The following is a 22,699-nucleotide window of genomic DNA, read 5'->3' as shown; positions in this document are numbered from 1 at the left end:
ACCCAAGTCAAGTCAAGTCTCAAGTCTTCTCTTCATGCATCAAGTCAAGTCTCAAGCAACTTAAACTGTGACTCGAGTCTCCACCTCTGGACAAGACTGTTCATTTTTGTACAGCTGCTCTGGGAGCTTCATAAACATAAACAGAGGACTCTGAATAGAGAACAGAGTTGAAGTAAAATAGTGAATTTTCTCTGACTGCAACACTCTGTTTCTATTAGCATCATCACCGCTCTTGTCCCAGTTTAGTTCAGTTTTGCTGGTCTTTCAGTTTTTAACAGCACAGTTAGCTGTAATGCTTCTGCAGCTAAACTTACACTACGACGCTCCATTAATCTAAACATTAACACACAGTGCAGCTTTCACTTTGTTATTTTCCTTCATCTATCTCAGTTGGGCCTGGAAGAAAGATGAACCTCTAAACTTAAAAACGCAGCGTTTTGTTCCAAAGTGAAACATCCACCATTTGCTTCTCTCACCAAATGAATGAAAATACAAGATTAAAACAAATCAAGGTCATTTTTAAAGGATAGTAAGTAACTTAAGTCCTTGGCTGACAGACTGATAATGCTTTTAACAGGCTGGATCTTGTATATTTTAGAGATAATGAGTCATTAAATTCTGGTAATGACTGAACAGTGTTTGGGGAAATTAACTCAGCAATTAACTGCAGAAGGTTAATTTCATGAAGCAGGATCACACAGTTCATGAGTTAACACAACAAAAATTATATGAAATGCTCAATGTTTCTGATAATTTGTCAATTTGATAATTTGTCAAGATAAACTTTATTATTGTTGTTATCCATATCTCACACTTTGAGCTCATCTGGCCGACCGAGTGATCCTGCTTACCACCTTATATTCTGTTCTAGTATTTTGGATAGGACCGACCCCTAGCAGCGGTCCTGGGCTTGCTTTCCCAGAAGCCTCTTGGCAGCAGCTACCATCTCTGCTCTATTATAAGAGACGGCGGCTCGGCCATCATCTTAACGGTGTCATCATCGGCCCGTTCCAATCTCCGAGCCTCTTCTCTGGAAACCGTCCATCTCAACAACCATCAGTCTCCAAAATGTGGTTCAGGAGTGCGGGCGTGACTCTGCAAGACTTGACGTGACTTTGCAAGGCTTGTTTAAAAAGTTACTAGACATCTTTGAGGGGAATTCATACTCCGAAAAGAAAGGGTTTGTCTGAGGGGGAAAAAAAAAAGAGCGTTTTCCATTTCTTTCGGGGGAATTAGACATGTTGCTTTTGCGGTTGTGCTGCATGCAAGCTTCCACCAGGAGACACAGGGGCCGTCGATTTCCACTGACCGACCGCTTCACATCTACAGTCGCATCTATTTCAGTCTGTCTCTTCAGCAGCTGTGGAGGAAATGATCGTTCTGTTCCTGAACTTCTGTCATTTTCCCAGTGATTGGACGAACTCGTGATCGCCCGACTCACCGACACACTTTGTACAGAACTCTTTTTTCCGAAACTATTAAAGTTAACAAGGCCGTCTTTTTACAGCTCCAAAAAAAAAATGTCCATCAAATTCCTCCAAACAGCTCGTGCAGCCACATCTAAGTGTTTTGTAGCCAAACGACTACACTGTGGGTCCAAAAGTGTAATATTTACCTCATTATCTCACAGATTTTCCTCAGTAGCAAACGCAGCAGTGAGGAAAATCTAGGAGATAATGAGGTAAATATTACACTTTTGGACCCACAGTGTAGTCGTTTGGCTACAAAACACTTAGATGTGGCTGCACGAGCTGTTTGGAGGAATTTGATGGACATTTTCTTCATTTTTTGGAGCTATAAAAAGATGTTAATTTGAACAGTTTGGGAGAAGGCTGAGGTGAAACTACGTGGGTCTAGCTCGCTTGTGTGTTTGGTGGTCTTACCAACTTTAATGGACTTTGGCCTGACATGCGGGTGCGGAGATAATGACCCGACTTTTCATTTTGGGGTGAACTGTTCCTTTAAACAGCTGAAGAGAGCAGAACTAGTTCATCTTCCTACGACTGACATCGTGATGAAGCACCGATTTTAAGCCTTAAACGGCAAGATAGTTTTTAGGAAACCCAGGGCCGCTAAACTCGCTGAAGATGCACTCGGCAGGAGATGCTGTTGCTATGACAACAAAAGAGAGAGCATGAGCCGCGGTAACACCCTCACACCGGCTCACACGCCGCAAGAAAGCTGTTTGGTTTGTTTATCGGTACAAGGGCACAACCTTGGCTCCCACACTCATGGAAGTTGCTCTGCTATTTATAGTTTATATCGTCACACAGGTAAATCTGTAACACACACACACACTGGAGGGTTCGGTGCTCGCCAGAAAATAAACAAAGGCTGACAAAGTAGTGCCATGTAAGAATCCACATTATCATACATTTATGTCAGTTAAATCAGAGTCAGTAGCTTGTCATGGCCGAAAACAAGAGCTGTGTAAAAAAAAAGAAATAAAGAGCATAAAGGGAACATGACAGATCCTGTTCAGAAACACCTCGGCAGCCCTTTCTCTGTCTCTGCTTCACGGTTTACAACTGGACAGAATTGGTTGATTATTACCAAGGCGGTCTACACATTTCGATTCAGTCAAGCCAGGGGAACAAACCCGACTCTCGACACGTTTCCATCCGAGCCGAACACCTTTTCAAATCCTTTATTTACCAAAAAAAAAAATACCTAGAGAACGTCGGGGTTTCTGGACAGAGCTCAGATCAAGCGAGACGGTAAAACCCCTCGTGTCGCCCGGCAGCTCGAGATGGACTGTGGATTTATTGTATGTGCAAATTCTTGCAAGAGGCAATTCAGGTGCAACAGGAATGGAGTCCAAAATACAGTATATATGATGCTACACCAGAGGGGATTGTGTGTGTGTGTGTGTCTGTGAGCCGTTTTACTTCTGAATGTGCAAGAGTGTGTGTGTGTGTGTGTTTGTGAGCAGTTATTAAGACGCTGTTTGTCCACGCATAATGTTCAAGAGAATTAGTATAATTCTGACCTATAACTGGACAGTCAGCTGAAATGTACAGCTAGCAACCGTGTTTTTGAAGCTCGCTCTCTGCGCTCGCCCCGGGCCGGTCGGTCTGTTAGAGTCGCGTCGGACCCGAAGCGCGTCCTGCCTCCGTCGGCGGGCCGCGCCGAGCTCGCTTTCAGGGACGTTTTTTCGACAAACCGGAGAAACTCTATCACACGAAATAAAAACACATTGACATCTTCAAGTTCCCTAAAACAGCAGACATTCAATTTTTAACTGTGGTCGCTATGTACAATAGAAGGATCTTCATATATTAATATTCTTCATCTTTCTTTTTTTTTTTCTTGTTCCCTCGCTGTCAAGTCGTTATTTCCATACACTTTTTGTCCTTTTTGTATTTATAGAGTATTTTCAGTATTTACAGTATAAATTACTACACAGTCTTGTGATAAAATAAATAACTTAAATACAATGGCCGTGGCTTTTGCAGTGTCTTTTGCATGGGGGGGAGGGAGGGAGGGGTCGGATGAAGGGAGGAAGAAGGGATGGAAGGAAGAAAAGATTGAGCCTGGCCTGCCGTTCGCTCCTGGGTGCTTCTGGGTAAAGGAAGGATGAGCGGCCGCCCTCGTTTGTTCGATGCAGTCTTTCTATGGAGAAACACTGAGAGGCGGGGGAAAGGATTCGGAACATGGCCAAAGCAAAATAGACCTTATTCCCACGGCGGCCATTTTGAATTTACGTCACACTCGCGGCGGGAAACTCTACCAGGAAGAGGAAGTACAGTCCGGCTCTGTGCTGCTGTTGTGAAGCAAGATGCAAACGTCATTTATCATTTCAGAGATTCCCACTGAAAAACCTACCAGAAACAAATGGATCCCAAGAATCTGGGGGATACAGATTCAGATTTTAAGGTAATATATTCATATATATACCAGAATCTAGCCTAGGTAGCTAGCTAGTAGCTAACTAGCTAGTAAGCTAGCTAGCTTCCCTGCTAAATTCAAGCAGTTGATGTAGTTGTTGTTTCCGAAGTTGTTAGCTAATTTTATAACTGTTAGGTCTATCTGAATACCGTAATTATGTGTTGAAGTATTCATTAGTTATATATTTATATATATGCTAAGCTTCCGGTGAGAGTTTCCCACCCGGAGCGTCACAGAAGTTCAAAATGGCCGCCATGGGAATACGATCAATAGGAAAGGGTTTGTGTTATGGTGAGTACTGAGAGTTATATTCAGGGTATAATACTGCGATGGTAGGTAGGGTATTGTCACTGGTTGTTGGCCCCTAATTTGACATTTTAAAAGGGGGGTGGGGGGGAGGAGAGGAGGGGGAGAACGAGGGAGGCGATGGAGGGAGGGACGAGTGCAAAGCTTCTCCTCCAGCTATACCACCGTGCCGCTCGGAGAGTTCCCGTTCTGTGCTGTCAAGTTCTGAACAGGAGACAGAAAGAGAAGGAAAACAAAAAGGAAGGTTAGACGCTCGGGATGAGCAGGAAATCTATACTCCACTTTATGAGTGCAGGAACATAAAAAGCTGCCGTTCCAGAAGAGAGAATGGCAAAAAGTGAAATCATTTCCAACAGTTGAGTCATTCTCCGCATCTGAAGAGTTTCATTCCAAAATGAGATATCCACCAGGTGAAGAATGTGGCACCTACTCTAACAAAATGATTACCGGCATGAAAGAAACGCTCGCTGCAGAATATCACTGAATTTATTACCTACCCAAAGACCTTTACTTACAAAACAGGAATATTAAAGAGGATGTAATCAGCCATGTTTTTGAAGTATTAGACAACTAACATCTAGTAATAATTCTTCCAAAATGGATCTACGGCATTTAGGAATTAAATCATTCATTTCTTGATATGAGCCTGAAAAACATAATGCGGTCTAATATCCATTTAACTTAAACCGTGACAAGATTCACTCATCTCCAATGCAAATCAACTTATTTCAAGACACCCAAAGTAGCGTGAGGAATAGTTACACAACCAGTCAAAAGTTTGGACCCACCTGATTGAATTCCTGATTCTGTTTTTCATTATCTTAAAGCCATTTTGATCTAAAGGCTTCTGCTTAAATGCTTGAAATGTGTTTCTTAGACAAATATAAATAGTGAAGTTGATCCTATGTATGAATTTCTTTCCAAAGCCTTTTCCTTTCCATTAAGGCAAAGGGCGGCTACTTTAAAGAATCTAAAATATAAGATAGTTTTGATTTGTTTAACACTTTTTTGGTTGCTGCATAATTCTTGCATAGTAATAGTTATTTTATAGTTTTGATGTCTTTATTATTCTACAATGTGGAAAATAGTAAAAATAAAGAAAAATGTGGTGTGTCCAAACTTTTGACAGGTAGTGTACATCAGCTCTTTTTTTTTGTATATTACATATTCTACTGTTATTGTAGTTAGAGGCGTAAAGAAGACGTACCGCCTTCCCCGGCCGCGCCCAGGTGCAGATGAGCCCCTCCTGGCAGGCTGTGATGATGCAGTCGTCCATGAACACCAGGACCGTCAGCCTCTCGTGCGCGATCTTCTTGCAGACCAGCGGCTCCAGCAGCGGGACCTCGTGCATGCGCGGGCACAGCGTGGTGCCCAGGACCTTGGCGGCGTCCAGCCGGCTGCTGCGCGGCGCCACGTTGATCTTGTCGTTGCTCTTGCTGATGTTGCCCAGGCTGTGGTATCGCTTGTGTTCCTTCTCCACGCCGCCGCCGCCACCGGACTTGTCCGACTTGCGCTCCTGCAGCGACAGGGTGGCGAAGCGGCCGATGCTGAACGGGGTGCTGTTCCCTCCCCCGCTGCTCCCTCCCCCTCCTCCTCCTCCTCCCCCGCCGCCCCCTCCGCCCTCCGAGGCGCCCTGGCCCTTGGAGGCGTTCGCCACGGCGGGGTGGGGCAGGGAGTTGGAGCGCGAGAGCGAGCGAGGGAGGGGCAGGGGGAGCGTCGGGGGGTTGGAGGTGCCGGTGGTGGTGTTGGGCGGGTGGTGGTGCCCCTCCACCCCTCCGGTCCCCCCCCCTCCCCCTACCGTGGTGCTGTTGACCCCCCCGCTGCCGGAGTTGGACAGCGAGGGTCCGAAGGTGTTGGTGAGGGCACGGGACAGCGGCAGGCGGGGGTACAGCACGTCATCCGTCAGGTCCCACAGGCAGAACTGGGTGTCCTGGCCCACCGAGCCGAACCGGTACGTGACGGACGCCGACCCGCCGCCTTTGGAGCTGTGCCGGGAGAGACGGGACAGCGTGCTGCTGGTTCGCACCCGGCCAAAGTGCATGGAGGGAGGAGGCGCCCCCTGGTGGAGGTCCTCCTCGCTGCCGCTCAGCTCCATGGGCTCCTCGTCTTCCAGGGAGGTGGTGAAGGGGTCGAAGGCCACCACGTTGACCCAGGACTTGTGGCCGTGACCCCTGGCCACCACGCGGCTCTCGGCGAACGACCAGACGGTGACCAGGTCGTCCTCCCCGCCGGTGGCCAGGTATTTCCCGTCGGGGCTCCACGACACGCACAGCAGCCCGCCGAAGTAGCTCTTCATCACCCCCTGCAGCTCCATGGAGTCAAAGTGGAAGACGCGCAGGCAGCCGTCCTGGCCCACGCACGCCACGTGCACGCCGTCCGGGGAGAAGGCGAACTCGTTGAGGCCGCCCTCGCCCACCGCCCAGCGCAGCAGCGGGTTGCGCGGCGTCTTGGTTTTGCAGGCGTAGACGGCGAAGCCCTCGCCCTGCCGCAGCAGAGAGTACTGCGGGGCGGTGGTGCCGCACGGATGGTCCACGTTGTAGAGGTAGAGGTGGCCGCTGGCGTGGGACGCCAGGAACAGGTTCTCCGACTTGGGAAGCCATTTTAGACACGTCACCTTGGATTTGTCTATCAACCTCTGGAAAACATCAGGAAAGGGAGGCGGGAGGGAGAAAAGGTGAGGGAGGAGAGAGAAGGGGGAGGATGGGAGAGGAGAGGAAGATAAGGGGAGAGAGGTTGGGGGAAGAATAAAAGGAGGAGGGATGGAAGAGGAGATGGAGAGAAGTTAGGGAGGATAGAGAGGCAAGGAAGGAGGGGACATGAGAGTAAAATGAGGATATTACATACACTAGTAGCCTATGATGCATACTTTGATTTTTCATTTTATTGTGTTTTTAATGTGAACGGAAGATAGAACAGCCGTCACCTCAGCACCAACAAACGGGTGATCCCAACACAGAAAGGAAGCAAGAGAAAGGAGAGACAGAGATAGAGAGAAAAAGAGAGAGAGAAAGAGAGAAGGTCTGTAGAGAACAACAAACAAGAGTGAGCGTGCAGCAGAGATAGCGAGGAGACGGAGAGAAACCAACAGAGAGAGAGAGAGAGAGAGAGAGAGAGAGAATGAGGGGGATGGAAGACAAGGAAAGAAAAGATATAGAGAAGCAAATCCCAGGGAGGGTGAACAGATTCAGGAGAGACATCACACACACTCCAACAGGAACTCCTCCTCCTGTAGCTCGCTCGCACACACACACACACACACACACACACACACACGCCCCATCTCCTAAATTTAATTGGGAAGTAAAGGAGAGGCCGGTAATGTCTCTGCGCACTTAAAGAATCTGAGTTCTACGAGGCAGAGCCGACACTTTGGACGGAGTTTCTGCATCATACCATCCAAAACTAGGGCAAGAAAATCAATACAAATGATGGCAAAGTACTTCTGTAATACTGGAGTATTTTTTTTTTTAGTAATTGCAAACACAAAGAGCTGCAACCCTGGCCTCTGAACTCCCTTCAGCTTCCACACACACACACACACACACACGCACAGTCTTACTTAAGTCACTTTTGGGGTATTTACATAGACTTACATTCATTTACTGGAGACTTACCCTAACCCTAACCCATAACCACTACTTGCCTAAACCGAACCCTTACCCTAACCTTAACCTAACCCTAACCTTAACCTTAACCTTAACCTAACCCTTACCCTAACCTTAACCTAACCCACTGACCCAAAAATCAGCTTTTTACCAATTGGGGACACGACTTTTGTCCTCAATTGCACAAGCCATCCCCAATCAACTGGTCTTAAGTCTGGTGTGTGTCCCTGAAAGTAACTTAAGTCATACCCACACACACACACACACACACACACACACACACCCCTTTCTCTCCCCAACAGCAACTGAGGCGGCGGCCACAGCGATCCATCAGAAAACGGAAAGCATTATTGACGGATAGATTTGTGTCTGTTGGCTTGTTGACATGGTGGAGAGGAAGCAGGAAACAGGAAGCTTTGCTCATAACGCTAAGCTGCTTCATAGAAGAAGAAGAAACAGACTCTACTGTATAAATTCAGTAAGAAACTGAGCTGGAAAACCTGCAGTCATCCCAACGTTACACCAGGCTTTCTCTGTTTTATCTTTGTTTTGGTCGGACCGTCGTCTCTGTGATCGCTGCTATTTTTTCCAAAACAAACGTAGGAACGCCTCTGATTGGCTGAACGGACGCTGACGAACCCACCCGTCCTGAAGAAAGTTCAGCTGGGTTGAACTTTCTGTCGTCAAAAATGAACGGAGAAGGACAGAAACAAGGGATCAATGTGGGGATGTTTCCGCTGCCTGAAACGAATGTGTGCACACAAATACATAGACATACTGTACTTAGACACACACACACACACACACACACACCATACCTCCTCATTGAAGAGTTTACTGGTTTCCTTCTTGATGGGGTCTAGGTACTGGACCTGTCCCGCTGAGAAGCCCACGATGAGGGCGACGCTCTCTGCCGTGGCCGAGTACTGGTTGAAGTCGTGACACGTGGGCTGGGTTCCCTTATAGATCCTCTTGTCTATCGGCTTGCTGAGGTCCACCGCCTGCAGACCGGCACACAGGAGAGAGAAAACCATGACCTACAGTACCGTTCCCTAGAGCGGAGGTTCGCAACCTGGGGTTCAGGGACGCTCCAGGGTCCTTGAGGGGGTTTCAGTGGGTCCCTAGCAAAATAAGGATTTGTTTAAAAAGGAACAATCCACCCTAAAACACTGTTAGAAACAGCTACTGGCAAGGTACCAAGCATTTCTGAGCCCATTTTGTTGTCTCATCATGTACTGTAGCTGCTGTATTTCCAGCAGCTACAGTGGAGTTTGATATGAGAAAATGTTTCAGGATGTAAAACATCAGCGGTAAACGTCAGGTTTTGGTGTCAGTCCCTCAGAATCAAAGAGCGAGGGCTTCTTTCTAGAGCTGCCATTTTGCACCAAGAGACGTTCAACAGTCATACAGGGAGAAATCCATCGCAGAAGAGGAGAGAGACCAATTTCTCCACAGACTGTACCCTCAATAGACCAGAATGCAATGCAAAGACAGGTTGGGTTTTGAGTAAGGGGTGTGACTCACTTTTTCTCGACTGGGAAAACCCCTCACTCTCTTGCTCTTACCATGTTATCACTATCTCTCTCTCCGCCTACATGTATAACCCACAGCTGAATGCAACAAGTTCAGGCCTGTTCTCTGGGGGTTATCGAAAGGCATTCTGGGAAATGTAGGAAATCACTAACTGAAGTAGAAGTAGGCGAGGCAGGTTGAAGTATAGCAGGTACAGCAAAACATCAAATATTAACACTTCATCAAAACATCCTTTTCTCCTCCTGGAACACAACTGAACATCACAGATTGATGAAGATCTGAGGGAGGATTTTCCCTTTAATTTCACTGTTCGCTTCATTCACTAGAACTAGAACAACTCTTCTTTTTCTCTCCTCCCACCAACTAAAATCTTCTCTGATAGGTGGAAACTAACGACAAAAACCTTTACCCAACGGGGGTCTGAGGTCTGAAGCGTCTCTTGGGGGTTTTTGACATAAAAACTTTTAGGAATCCCTAATCGAAAATGAGGAAGAAATGTGAGGATGTGGACTAAACCTTACATGCTGCCTGAATGCACATATTGACTGAATACTGAATGTATATTGGCAGTGATGTGTATCGTCTTCTGTCTCTCGTATATGTGATTTTTTTTTTTTGCAGAAACCACGTGTATCAACATGTACTGTGTTACTCAAACAGGGCCTCTAAGCTGTTGATGCATCTCTGCACCAAGACAAATTCCTGTGAGTAAAACAGTTCTGACTCTGAAAAAAGGAGATGCTGACCTAGTCTAAGGATGAAATTTGAAGGTGTGGACTGAAAGGGATGACTTGACATTTTAAAATGTAATCGGCTACAGTGTTTTCCCTTCAAAGACACTCGTCACAGTGGAGGGGAAGCTTCTACATTAGTCCTCCGGTTTTCCTAAATGGCTTATTAGCATTCCTCATTAAAAACCAAGAGGCACAGCTCCTCAGTTTCAAAGCGACTTCTAGCAATGCGAACATTTTGGGGAAACTGGAGGACAAATGCAGATACTTTTCCTAGTGTTTGGTACAAAAATAACCAACGATATTTCAAAATGTCAAGCTATACCACTTTAAATAGTGAAAACATGCAGGGCTATAAGAAGCAGTTTTATAACCAAACACATCATAAACATGAGCAACAACAGTGTTATATGAATATCACAGTGAAGCCTGTCTCTTTAAGATAAATAAATATACTATTTCATGACTGGGCTTGCTGCAGGCAAACAGAGGTTATGATACATTTGCAGTGATTTCTACAAAGAGCTGGTCAGTTTCCAAGTATGAAAAGCCTGCAGCATTTTGTCTCAATGACCCATGTGTTGGTGATGAGTGTCCCTGCAGCAGTCCTCTTCAGCATAAGTGCTTTTACAGCAACTCCAAACAGGGAATAATATGATTTTAGGACTAGTGGCTGCAGCTGTGAGGATCCATACTGACATTGAAGTGCCTTCATTAGACTTGGATGTATGCAGAAATACAGTGAATAAAGCCCCTGTCAATCCCTTGCTGGCTGTTTCTGAGTCTTATAATAATAATAACACTGTTGCTCTCCTGTGTGCCCATCAGCAGCCAGTGTTACCCGGCTGGGTGATGCTGATGTGCAGCAGTCTATCCGGCTACACTACCAGCCGCTGCATGCTGCACTGCATATCAAACAGAAACCAAAACGTGTGCGTATCATCTGTGTGCAAAACTACTGCTAAAAAAAAGGGGGTCAGCTTGTAACGATGACGAAATATGAGCTAATGGCATCAAATTAGCAAAGCAGGCTAGCTTGATGCTACGCTAGCCCCGGCCGTCCAGTGGATCTGTCATCCCGGCCGAGCGGCGAGGGGGAAAGCGGCTCACCTTCTTGATGTTGGTGTACGTGTAGAAATACAACTCTCGGCCGATGTTGAAGCACACCCGCTCCGACTCCTCGCTCGGGTCTTCGGGCTGCAGCTTGACCATGGAGACCCGGACCGGGGGCAGGAAGCCCGCCGGAGAGGAGTTGGCTGCGGCATTGGAGGAGGAGGCGGCGGCGGCGGCGGCGGCGGCGGCAGCCCCGGGCCCCTGCAGCAGCCCGACCCCTCCGCCGGGGATCGGACCCGGACCGGCCCCGGGGCCCAGCGTGGCTCCGGCGGACGGACCCCGCGGCAGCCCGCCCCGCTGCTGCGAGTCCGAGAGGGTGAGCAGCTTGTAGAAGCCCTCTCTGGTCCGGAACTGGGATTTAATCTCATTGATATCCTTCAGAGCGCCGCCATCTCCGGCCATTTTTAGTACAAACAAGCCGCACAGGAAACTGAGATTTTGACCTGGAAATAATACGCCGCAATAAAATAAATAAATAACAAAAAACTACAATGGAAATGGGAGCGACGACGGCGACGAGCAGCAGCAGCCGAGCGGAGCTAGGCCGACCAGACCCGGGTGGATCCAGCGCATTTTACAGCACCGGACACCAGACCGCTGCTGCATGGGAGAGACCCGGAGAGAGAGACTCCTGAGCCGGCGTGAGCTTCATCCTCGACTGGGTCTCGCTCTCAGCCTCCGCTTCATCCAGTTTGCGTAAATACGTGAGATGATGCGTCGTCTCGTCTGCTGCTGACCCTCCAGCCCGGCGGAGCACTGCGCACATCCACTAAAGTGTCGGGGGTAAAGAGAGGGCACCCGGCCCTCATCCGGCCCTGGGCCGCGAGATTTACCCCTCAGTTAACCCCCAATTACACCTAACAGCCACCATCAGGACGTTATGTGGTCGTTAGAAATAAGTAGGGCAGTTTATTATGGTCCCACCCTAACGAAAAACACCATAATATTAATTTGTAGACTTAAAGTTTTGCTGGGATATTTATAATGTACACTTCTGGAATTTTATATGGAAAGAGATTAGTACCAGCAGAGACTGCACTTGAATTGCAAACATTTTATTTTGTCAGTGCTCATATTGAACTGTTGAATTTTAAAAGAAAAATGGGTTTGTTGAATAAATTATTCAAATTTTGAACTTGTGAGGCCCAGTACGAAATCTGAATGCACTAGCTTGGAATATGATGAGACTTTTATTGAATTTGACTTTTAGCTGTAATTTCAAATTTACACAACAAATCCATATTTTAAAATTCAACAGTTCAGTATGAGCATTGACAAATTCAAATTTCTGCAGTTCAAATCAAATCTCTGTTGGCACTAATCTCTTTCCGTATTTTTTCGTTAGGGTATGATGAACAAATTGAAAACATTATTGTAGGGCAATGAGGGTGCTGGGGTATTATACATCATCTTCCTCATCACACACACACACACCCATACACATGCACACACACACACACACACACACACACACACACACACCTAATATCATTGCTTGCAAAAACCAACCCCCTCTCACTCCACCCAACCACATTAAAGACTGTTTAATCAACTTTTAGCTTTAGCCAACTGTAACTGATTTACCCAGTTTCCCCTGTGAGATCAATAAAGTTCACCTTCTCTTATCTTAATTAACTTTATTACAGTGTAACAGCAGTGAGAGAGAGGTGTGCCTTCGATCCAACACACTGACACACAAACCCAGCACACAAAACACACAGCATGGGCAACAACAGTGCTATTATACCCATTGTAATAGTCTTTTTATATGGGAGTGAATGCCATGAGTTGCCTGTATGGACAGCCATGCGTTTCAGTCTTTGTAGGCTGCTGCTGCTGCTGCTATTGATTATACTATGGTGAGAGAAAACAGGTGCTCATCTTCTTTCTCCCAGTTCATTTAGGGTTTCCACAACCAACCACACATACTGTATATACTGTATATATGGGTAACGGAGATTGTCTGGATCTCACCAACCAAATGTAAATTATGACAGCATTCATCACCGGAATAAAGGCCAGACTCCCTCCAGATTGAGGGATGAGGGTTTACGGTACGTTTTCACAGGTTCCATCATTTCCACGCTTCCCATTCATTTCTATGCAAGCAATGCATTCTGGTAGCGAAGCGGGGAGTTTCCAGAGACCATATGTCACATCGGCCACTCCACATTTGCATAAAGTTGAGCTAGTCTACTTTATGCAAATCAGGGGCGTCCAACATGACGCATTGCCTCTCAAAACTCCTGAACCTCATAAACAAACTTTTAAAGTAGCTGTTGAAGATCTAAAATGAATCAAGATTCAGCAGCTGCACGGACGATTTCTCACCTTTAATATTTTCGGAAACAGATTTCAGTGAACTGTTCAGGTGAAACAAGTATGGAAGCCCGTTACTGCCACCTGTTAAAAAAATCTGGCACAACTAATTGTTTCTCAATATTATGACATACTATCTCATAATTATGAGATGCTAAGTCATATTTATGAGCTACTATCTCAAATTCATGAGAGTTTTTCTAATTATGAGATAGTAAGCCATAATTATGACATAGTATCTCATAATTATGAGGTACTCAGTCATAATATTGAGAAAAAAATCACACATGATGAAAAAAAACGTTATATGCCAGATTTTTTTAAGAGGTGGCGGAAATGGGCTTCCATAAATAAGAGAGAGTTTCCTAACAAGCCGCCATGTTTTTCCAGTTCAAAAACCGGAGACAGAAACCAAGGAACGCCCACTGAGCGGAGTGGTGCGTTCGACCAATCAGGTGCAGCCTTCAGTCCATGGCAGATGAAAGTAACAAGGCTGCAAACCATCCAGTATTAATACACAGCTACTGTTGGTCTAAAGTTTGAAATAAACCCAGGAAGACGTTGCACTGGGTTTCAATATTTGGGAGGAATTTGTGTTTATGTTTCAGGGAAGGAGAGCACCTGTCAATCATCTGTCGGGACTCCGCCTACTTTATTTCAGCAGCACGCCCATCAAGCATCACAATCCCTCCCGTCCAATGATGCCCCGGTGAAAACGTACCATTAGGAGAGTATGAATATGCAACATCCTATCACCACTTCCCTATAATATATTACCCCCCCCCCCTCCCACACACACACACACACATTAGGAAATAAAATAAGTTTGTCAATGATACATCCATGCGTGTCAACGATTACAGATGACAGCGGGCCCAAATGTTGACGGGGAAAGTGTCCGCTCCCTCCCTTGAAGTCCACAAGTCTTTGATAGAGGTGGGGTCATATAGAAGAGGCGGTGGTGTTGGGTTTCCCATGATCCTCTCTGCCTGGGGGTCAGGGGTCAGGGCAAGAGGACGTAGTTCTCAGCAATTTCCAGGATGTACAGGTTGCACATCCCCGACTGGTCCTCAGTCTGCCGCGTCTCCAAGACAACCATCCTGCAGTGAGGGAGGGGGGACAGAGGGTGAAGAGGAGGGTGAACACACAAAACTCAAATTACCCACTTTTTAATTTGTGGAATAGAGTTTACCTGCCTGCTTAGGCTGATGTAAATCTTAATGAGGTAAATTCATAGTATGCATCACAGGTGTGACCAAGTCAACTTTGCTTGAGTCCCAAGTCAGTTTCAAGTGTTGAGGCACAAGTCTCAAGTCAAGTCCCAAGTCTAAATGCAGATTACCAAGTCAAGTCCAAGTCAAGTCCAAGTCATTAATGTCAAGTCTCAAGTCTAAATGTAGAACTGCAAGTCAAGTCAGAACAAATCAAGAGTCTAGTATTAATTTAATATCTTAAAGAAAACTAAATATCTAGGACTTTTCAATGCAATATGGTTTTAATAGGATAAAATGGCCGTGATGAAGGCCTGGTAGGGCGCTGAGTCCAGGTGCGCTGTACCTGTCTGAGCCCACCAGCCTGTAGATCTTCCTGGGGTCGTTGGTTTCCTCCAGAATCTCAGTGAAACCTTCTCCTCTCCTCTGCCAGCCGTGACGCCACACCGCCAGCAACGTGTCGTCAAAATACACTGGATAGACCAATGGATGGATAGACAGATAGATAGATAGATAGATAGATAGATAGACAGATGGATGGATAGACAGATAGACAGATAGATAGATAGATAGATAGATAGATAGATAGATAGATAGATAGATGGTTGTGTCAACATTGTGCTTTCAACATCCACAGTAGTTTCTGTCTCTAGTTTCACAATACATCCTTTTTGTTTATGTATAAATTTTATTTATTTTTGTTGAAATCTACAAAACTGCAAACAAAATGTTCTCAAAAATATGATTCAGCAACTGTTGCTGTTTTATCTGAGACAAACATCTTGGAACAAGCAGTAAATATGATTTGGCTCGGTTTTTCTCTGCAGACTGAAACAAAATTGTCCTCCATGGACAGATTTTGAACAGGGGGAATACATAATTTAATTTAGGGATGTGTCAGATAATTGATCAGTAAATGGATGTGGAGGTGTTTGAGTTGTGGATGGGCGGACACAGATACAGACAGAGTAATGGTGGTGCGGGGACAAGAGGAAAGTGGAGGGGGGCCCAGAGTCGCCTCACAGGTCCCATGATTCCCAGCTCCGCCCCTGGTTCTCACCTATCGCCTCCACATCAAAGTTGAAGCAGGTCTCATACGGCAGAGTCCTGCTGCTCTTCAGCTCCCCCTCCAGGCCCACGATGTGAACCGACTCTGTGGAGGAGAGAGGGAAGCTGCATCAGTGTTGGGATCAGACCGAACACGGATCACATGATTTACATAACATACAGTATGGCATTTAGTGGATGCATGTATCCTAATCCTTACAGTACCATGAGTGTGTATAATTTTTGTTAAATTCACAGTGAAATGAGAAATGACTCTATCATCTGGTTAGCTAATTCTCCAAATCATACACCTATTTAACAATAAATTTACCAAAAAAAAGTTTAAAAAAAAATATTTTCTTGTATTTATTTTTATATCAAAATCCCATAAATTTCCTGGAAAGCAGCGTACTTTTTGTAGTTACTTCATGGCATACCAGTAGGCGTACTTAAAAATTCCAACAAGTAAAAGCATAATAACATAAGAAACCATAACAACTTTTCTGGGTTCTACATGTCATGAGAATTTGCTCGTTCTAGTGAAACTGGGTCCGAGTTTGAGGTTCATTTCACCCGGTCTGGGTTCCGGGCTGAAAACCCTCAAGCTGCACGAGACACAAGTTCACGACCAGGGCAGGAAACACCCTGGTCATGAACTTGACTAACCCAAACCCTAACCCAAAAGTTCACTCATTTACCGGCCAACTGGATCGTTTTTAATTGAATAGGTACCAGAGGTGTGGCCAAGTCAGCTTTGCTTGAGTCCCAAGTCAGTCTCAAATCTTGAGGCACAAGTCTCAAGTCAAGTCTCAAGTCTAAATGTAGAACAGCAAGTCAAGTCAGAACAAACCAAGAGTCCAGTATCAATTTAATATCTTAAAGAAAACTAGGATATATATATATATATGTATATATATATACATATATATATATATTTATTGTAGGAGCCTAAATGCAGTTTATTGATGTTTGACTAATTAGCATGCAATAATTTCTATAATCAGTTTCAACAAATTCAGAAAACAGAAGTTAAATTCAGTCGTCTGCTGGAACAAATCTCATCACTTTCAATCTAAGTCATTTACACAAACACAAGATCTCAAGTCAAGACTTTAGAAACCTTTTCAAGTCATCAAAGTACAAGTCAGAGTCAAGTCCCGAGTCACCAGAACCCAAGTCAAGTCAAGTCTCAAGTCTTCTCTTCATGCATCAAGTCAAGTCTCAAGCGATTAAAACTGTGACTCGAGTCCAAGTCATGTGACTCGAGCAAAAATGTACCAGCACTTGGCTGATGGCCGGTGTTAATTTCCCAACCTGTTCACGATGCAAAACACAGCTTGTCCTGGTTTTGAAAACATCAACCAACACACAGGATGTGATGGTCTGTCTTTTTAAACCGGGAGGAGAGCCAGTGCAGAAACCAGGGGGGAGGAGGATACTCTGTACTGAAAACTGACATGTTAAAAGAAATGTCTGTTCACTTACTTTCTATAAGGACGAGCAGTGAGCTGCTGTCCAGCTGGTTCACTTGCACTGTGTCTGGGCTGCGTTTCTCTGTAGGTACACACACACACACACACACACACACACACACACACACACACACCACCAATCACAAGAGTAAAACTTTAAATTTTATCTGAGTAGATGTGTATCATGTGGTGTATTAAAACAAATTTGGTAGTAATATTTGAGATGATAATCCGACTTCCACCTACCGGGGCCGGTGTTGGTGAACCAGGAAGTGTTGGAGTTGAGGTTGATGTTGTCTACAGTGATTGGCTGGTAGGGGGCGGACCCCCGCGACACACCGATGCAGACCAGGGGGTACTCCTGCTGCGGGACCACCAGCATCTCAAACACCCGCAGGGGGCTGGGCAGGGGGAAGTCGAAATGCTGCAGGAGGAACACATAGAGAGAGAACTGAAGGGTTTCACCTCAGAACGCCATGCAGCCATTTTGGAATTTTATTTGCCACCGGAAATTCATCTTCTTTTTTCCCCCCTCATGGTTTATTTACTGGCGTTTCTTGGTGGAAAAGACAAATGAATACAGAACAACAGCCAATAAACAACAATAAAAAATACAACCTTTAACTTAAACAATACATACTGTACACCCAGAGACATTAAAAAAACAGTAAACCACAGTATACATCAGGTATTGTTCCCACAAAAAAAATCATCTTCTTTTAAATGATTTTAGGCATTTATACTTACTTATACTTATTTATACAAAGACAGACAGAGGTTCAGTGATACTTAAACCTGCAACCTTTTATGGTCTTTATGGGCTGACACAGGCCAGTCTGTTCTCAACACCGTAACCATTTTATCAGCCAAGGTCTTAGGCCAACTCGTGAATTTAATAGAGGCCCATAAAACGGTTCACTTCCATGCCAGCAGTCATTTTTGATCAGAGTTGGAGTCAGTGTGTTCAGATTGTGGATATTTCATTTAGGGATGACACAGAATATCACACTCGAGGTTGTGCTGTTATATTGTGTATCAGCACGGTGTGATTATCTTTGTCCGAATCACGCTGTGCTGATATACAGTATAACAGCGCTCCTTCTCATGTGACACTGCATTTATACAACAGCTCTATAAACAAAGCTATTTATCAAGTTATGGTAATTTGAGACAACAGATTATGATTTTTGTCTTTTAAAGAGTAAGTAAAGAGTCAGAACATGCCAGAATTGTCAAATGTCAAAAAAATCCAAATCCTCTTACATGAAAATGGGATGCTGAGAAAAATTCCTAATCAAACTGAAAAGATTTCAATGCCTGACTGTCATTTTGACTTGAAAAAAAAAACTTTCAAAGGCTTTTGGACTGCAGAGAAAGAGAAACCACTCTGACGTCCACTAACCTGCAGGCTATACGAATGTCACCGAGCAAATTAAAAGAGCAGGCTGACGTTTGCCCTCCTGAGGAATGAAACCCTGAATAGTTTTCTAATCCACATACCTTGATGAGCATGAACTTGTGCATGGGTTCGTACCACTGCAGCAGCACCACAGTGGACTCCAGAGCGCAGCACAGGAACACACAGCCGTGCTGCATGTTGCCCGCTGCAGGAGACACAACAAAACACAGAGGGATATCTCTCTGAACCAGACACATGTAACACTGGGAAAAACAAATCTAGGGTATATTCATCCTTTATTTCCCCAAATGTGGAATCCAAAATGATAGTTGTCTCTCGTTTTTAAAGATGGGATGCTAACAACGCTAACAAGCCATTTAAAGGAAACTGGAGGACAAATGTAGAAACTTTTCCACCACAGTGTGTGTCGGGTGAAGAAAATTAGCCACCTAAAATTCAAATTGTTAAGGTACAGTATCGTACTCCATTGCAGTGCAGGGAATTAATCTCTAAAATTCAAGATCATGTGAAAGGGAAAAAAAAAGGTCTCTGCAGACATACACTACCAGTCAAAAGTTTGGACTCACCTGATTTAATGTTCTTCATTCTCTTAAAGCCATTTTGATCTAAAGGCTTCTGCTTAAATGCTTGAAATTAGTTTCTTAGACAAATATAAATAGTGAAGTTGATCCTATGTATGAATTTCTTTCCAAAGCCTTTTTGCCTTTCCATCAAGGCAAAGGGCGGCTACTTTAAAGAATCTAAAATATAAGATAGTTTTGATTTGTTTAACACTTTTTTGGTCGCTGCATAATTCCATTTGTGTTATTTCATAGTTGTGATGTCTTTACTGTTATTCTAAAATGTGGAAAATAGTAAAAATAAAGAAAAATGTGGTGTGTTCCAAACTTTTGATTGGTGGTGTATAAACCTTCAAATGTAATTTAGTGTCTCACCAACTGAGCAGGTCTTGCAGCCTTTGGTATCTGGTATTTTACACGTCACTGTATATTTTCTGAAAATGCAGACAAAATAGATCAAATTTAATATTATTTTGTACTTAAGAAGTTGTTGACATGTGCAGAGATGGTCAAGTTTTCAAATCTTTTCAAACGAGAGAGAGGGAGCAATAGAAAGTGAAACAGAGAGAGAGGGAGTCCAGCGTTACCTAGGTAACAGTCTGTGCGTCGGCAGGGCGACCCTCTGGTCTTTTCGTGCCTGTTCATATAACTCCTTCAGTGAGTGGGAGTGAAGCTGGGATGATTTACCTGTACACACACAATTACACACAGTTTCAAAGTTCATTTTCTTTACCCCCTTATTCCTATCCCAGCATGCATTGGGCTGGAGGCAGGAAAACACACTGTGGACAGGTCACTAGTCCATCACAGGGCAAACACAGACAAACACACTCACATTCACACCTATGGGCAATTTAGATGCCCAAATAATTACCTCCATTGCCATAGTGACAGCTGGAGAGGAAACTGCACCCTGCCATCATGCCTAGGCTGAACAACAGGGACAGGAGGGGTCACCTGCCCACTGACTGAAACTTTGGGGAGCTGGTAGCACATCATACGTCGCACCTGTAATGAATCTAATTTAGTCTGCCTCCAGCTCCCTCTAGCGAGGTCTCTTCTTCTCTACACTTACTCAATGTATCCGCTAACCCTGTTGTGCCTGAGAAACCTCGCTGCTTCCTCCTGCTGATGTTTTTGCTCCACAACCATCTTTCCTTAACCTGATGGAGTTGTGCTACACCTGGTCCTGTCCTCCCGCCCGCCCTGCACCTCCCTATAGAAGATCCCTGTGCCTGAAAACTGAACTGTCATTTCCATTCTTACTTTAGCACATTTAAACTCCTCTGGGTAAAGACATGAAGCCCAGTGAAAAGGGAAAAGGAGTAAGCTAATATTATGAAGCCGAGCACAATCTATCCATACTAAGTTATCTAGGTTAGCTAGTTAGCCTAGCTGACCTTCCAAGTTCAAACCAGCCATATAGCTATCTAGTTAAGCTAGTTAGCTAGCTGCTGACCTTCCAGCATCATGAATACCATGGTCATGAATAAATGAAAAAAAGAAGTCATTGCCATTTATATTTTTCATTTAGATTTTGATCAGAAGTCCTTCTTTGCTCTTCAAGTTTGTTAGCTAACTTGCGTTCCAAAAACTGTGGATCTTTGGCTCCGCCCACTGAGGTTTAACTCAACCAATGAGATTGTTCCTGCCTAGAGAGGATATCTGCCTCAGAGAAATGTATAATTATTTGATTTCTGAAAGAAAAAAAAAAGCCTTACAGCCAGCACATACTAGAGCTAAAAAGAGAAGCGGAGATCAATGGAAGGATTAAAGCATTAATACGGTTCACTGCATTGATGGGAGCTCTCCAGTTTGTTCTGTAAAATTGTCGGTGCAGTGATAAAGCTAAGTCATTGAGAGCTACTGTACAAAGAGAAGCAGAAATCCTTTGAACTATTAATTGGGATAAGCATTAAAACACACTCTGCTTTGTCAGCAGCTCTCCAGTCTGTTCTGTAAAATGTTGAATTCCACTGAGATCGCTGAGCTCCAGATCTTTTTGCAGGAGGGAATAGAGCAGCGTAGCTAAATGAGGATGTAATTCTAAATTTAACTGCCTTTTAATTTACCTGATACAGACATGAGGACGTTGCTAATGGTGTAGACCCAGGTACACTTCCCTGGATACATCTGGAAGAGAGAGAGAGAGAGGACATCCATCCATTGATCCATTGATCCATTATTGACCCGGTGTCTCCTCCGTCATACAGGAGCCACGTGTCAAACTGTTTGTCTGTGGACATACATCTTCAAAATACTTCTCTGATGAAATGAACCCAGGTATTAGGAATATTGTGGACTAGTCATTATCATTATCATCAGGTGGCTTGCCTGTGAAACACTTAAAGCAATATATTCAGTTTTAACATGGGGTTTTATTCACTTGACTGCCATGAAAACCAGAATATAAACACCAAGAACAGATGCAGCTGGACGAGTTTGTAGCGTTCAGATTTTTACTTCCAATTCATTTGAATGAAGCCAAGAAAATAGATTGAAAACTGACATTTAACACGTTGGTGAACAGATTCAACAACAGATCCTGCTGCTGTGATTTTCATTTTTTTTTTAGAACATCATTTCGCCAAATAGCATTTTCATTGATAGAAGAGAACATAGTGGAGGGATACCATTTAAGAGAGATAGTTCCTGTTTGGGAGACTGGATCTACTTTTATATTTAAATACTAATTTCAGGTTTTCAGGCTATTGTCATGGCCTAATCCGACTGAATCGGAAGTAAAAATCCGAACATTACAAACTCGTCCAGCTGCATCTGATCTTGGTGAGTAGATTATATTCTGGTTTTCATGGCGGTCAAGTGTCAAATAACCCCAAATGTTAAAACTGAGAGTTGTGTAATCAGTCCAGGAAGTGTTTGGCCTTGTGTCTGTAAGCTTTCTTAGAGTGATTCCCTTCAGAGAGCTGCATGTACGCTTGTGTCTTCCTTCTCTGCATTCATGAATAAATCTTTGATATTGACTGAAGACTGTTGGTGTGCTTTATACAATAATTATTCAATGAAGAACTTAATAGGAGGATCATCATAGACATACATATTCTTCCACACTGTCAAACTACCACCTTCCAGTATTTCATTTGGTATTTGTATTGCAAGAACCTGGGGAAGGTTTTGCCAAAACACCACAGCCAATAACTTCAGACATCCGTTTCTCCTTGCGACCCGCCTTTTGGTCCCAACCCAACCTTTGGAAAACACCACACTACTGTAGCTCTGTATCGGTAAAACAGATGAAGGTCCTACCAGCTCCATGGTGGCTTCGGAGCTGTTGAGGTTGAGGGTGTAGATCCCCTCCTCCGCCCCCAGGATCAGATGCTGGTCTGAGGGACAGGGCGAGAGAGAGAGAGAGAGACAGGAGAGAGACAGACAGGTCGGTCAGACAGACACACAGACAGATAATAGAGTAGTTTGTTAAGATGACAGACAGCAGAGACTTCATTGTGTTGTTTAATGCCAACCTTTGGTCGCTG

At 44.5% G+C, this 22,699-nt stretch overlaps 2 protein-coding genes across 9 annotated transcripts in view; both read right to left on the bottom strand.

Moving 5' to 3' along the window:
* Positions 1 to 3,987: 3,987 nt before the first annotated feature.
* On the bottom strand, positions 3,988 to 11,587 carry LOC139927722 (WD repeat-containing protein 20). 4 transcript variants are annotated; one of them, XM_071919964.2, is made up of 6 exons: positions 11,455 to 11,587; positions 11,174 to 11,319; positions 8,618 to 8,800; positions 5,833 to 6,829; positions 5,402 to 5,781; positions 3,988 to 4,398 (listed from the first exon to the last, which is right to left on the bottom strand). In XM_071919964.2, exons 1-6 carry the CDS (start codon positions 11,576 to 11,578, stop codon positions 4,351 to 4,353), a joined length of 1,878 nt encoding a protein of 625 aa, XP_071776065.1. In that variant the 5' UTR covers positions 11,579 to 11,587; the 3' UTR covers positions 3,988 to 4,350. The 4 variants fall into 4 exon arrangements, with proteins under 4 accessions (XP_071776065.1, XP_071776066.1, XP_071776064.1 ...); XM_071919965.2 differs by having other exon boundaries at positions 5,402 to 5,775; XM_071919963.2 differs by having other exon boundaries at positions 5,402 to 6,829.
* Positions 11,588 to 12,445: 858 nt separating this feature from the next.
* The window catches only part of map4k1 (mitogen-activated protein kinase kinase kinase kinase 1), a 43,188-nt gene continuing 32,934 nt past the window's right edge, over positions 12,446 to 22,699 (bottom strand). For all 5 annotated transcript variants that reach the window (XM_078284200.1, XM_078284201.1, XM_078284204.1 and 2 more), the window contains 11 exons: positions 22,688 to 22,699; positions 22,473 to 22,549; positions 21,278 to 21,338; positions 19,793 to 19,892; positions 19,581 to 19,639; positions 18,726 to 18,829; positions 17,472 to 17,649; positions 17,239 to 17,307; positions 15,767 to 15,859; positions 15,053 to 15,179; positions 12,446 to 14,595 (listed from right to left, as the gene is read on the bottom strand). The exon at positions 22,688 to 22,699 is cut by the window's right edge and continues 67 nt beyond it. In XM_078284200.1, the coding sequence (XP_078140326.1) occupies positions 14,499 to 14,595; positions 15,053 to 15,179; positions 15,767 to 15,859; positions 17,239 to 17,307; positions 17,472 to 17,649; positions 18,726 to 18,829; positions 19,581 to 19,639; positions 19,793 to 19,892; positions 21,278 to 21,338; positions 22,473 to 22,549; positions 22,688 to 22,699 (977 nt within the window). In that variant the 3' untranslated portion in view covers positions 12,446 to 14,498. The remainder of the gene's footprint in view (positions 14,596 to 15,052; positions 15,180 to 15,766; positions 15,860 to 17,238; positions 17,308 to 17,471; positions 17,650 to 18,725; positions 18,830 to 19,580; positions 19,640 to 19,792; positions 19,893 to 21,277; positions 21,339 to 22,472; positions 22,550 to 22,687) is intronic.

Source organism: Centroberyx gerrardi, chromosome 6 (assembly GCF_048128805.1).
Source record: "Centroberyx gerrardi isolate f3 chromosome 6, fCenGer3.hap1.cur.20231027, whole genome shotgun sequence".
In the NCBI taxonomy this organism is placed as follows: Eukaryota; Metazoa; Chordata; class Actinopteri; order Beryciformes; family Berycidae; genus Centroberyx; species Centroberyx gerrardi.
This window is presented reverse-complemented; position numbering and strand designations above follow the sequence as displayed.

Excerpts from the sequence above, each read along its gene's own strand:
- LOC139927722 (XM_078284254.1), bottom strand. The coding sequence starts at position 11,578 with ATGGCCGGAGATGGCGGCGCTCTGAAGGATATCAATGAGATTAAATCC. Across the intron at positions 8,801-11,173 it reads CGTACACCAACATCAAGAAG|GCGGTGGACCTCAGCAAGCC; the intron begins GTGAGCCGCTTT and ends GCCGGTCTGCAG. Across the intron at positions 4,399-5,401 it reads GGGCGCGGCCGGGGAAGGCG|AACTTGACAGCACAGAACGG; the intron begins GTACGTCTTCTT and ends TCTCCTGTTCAG.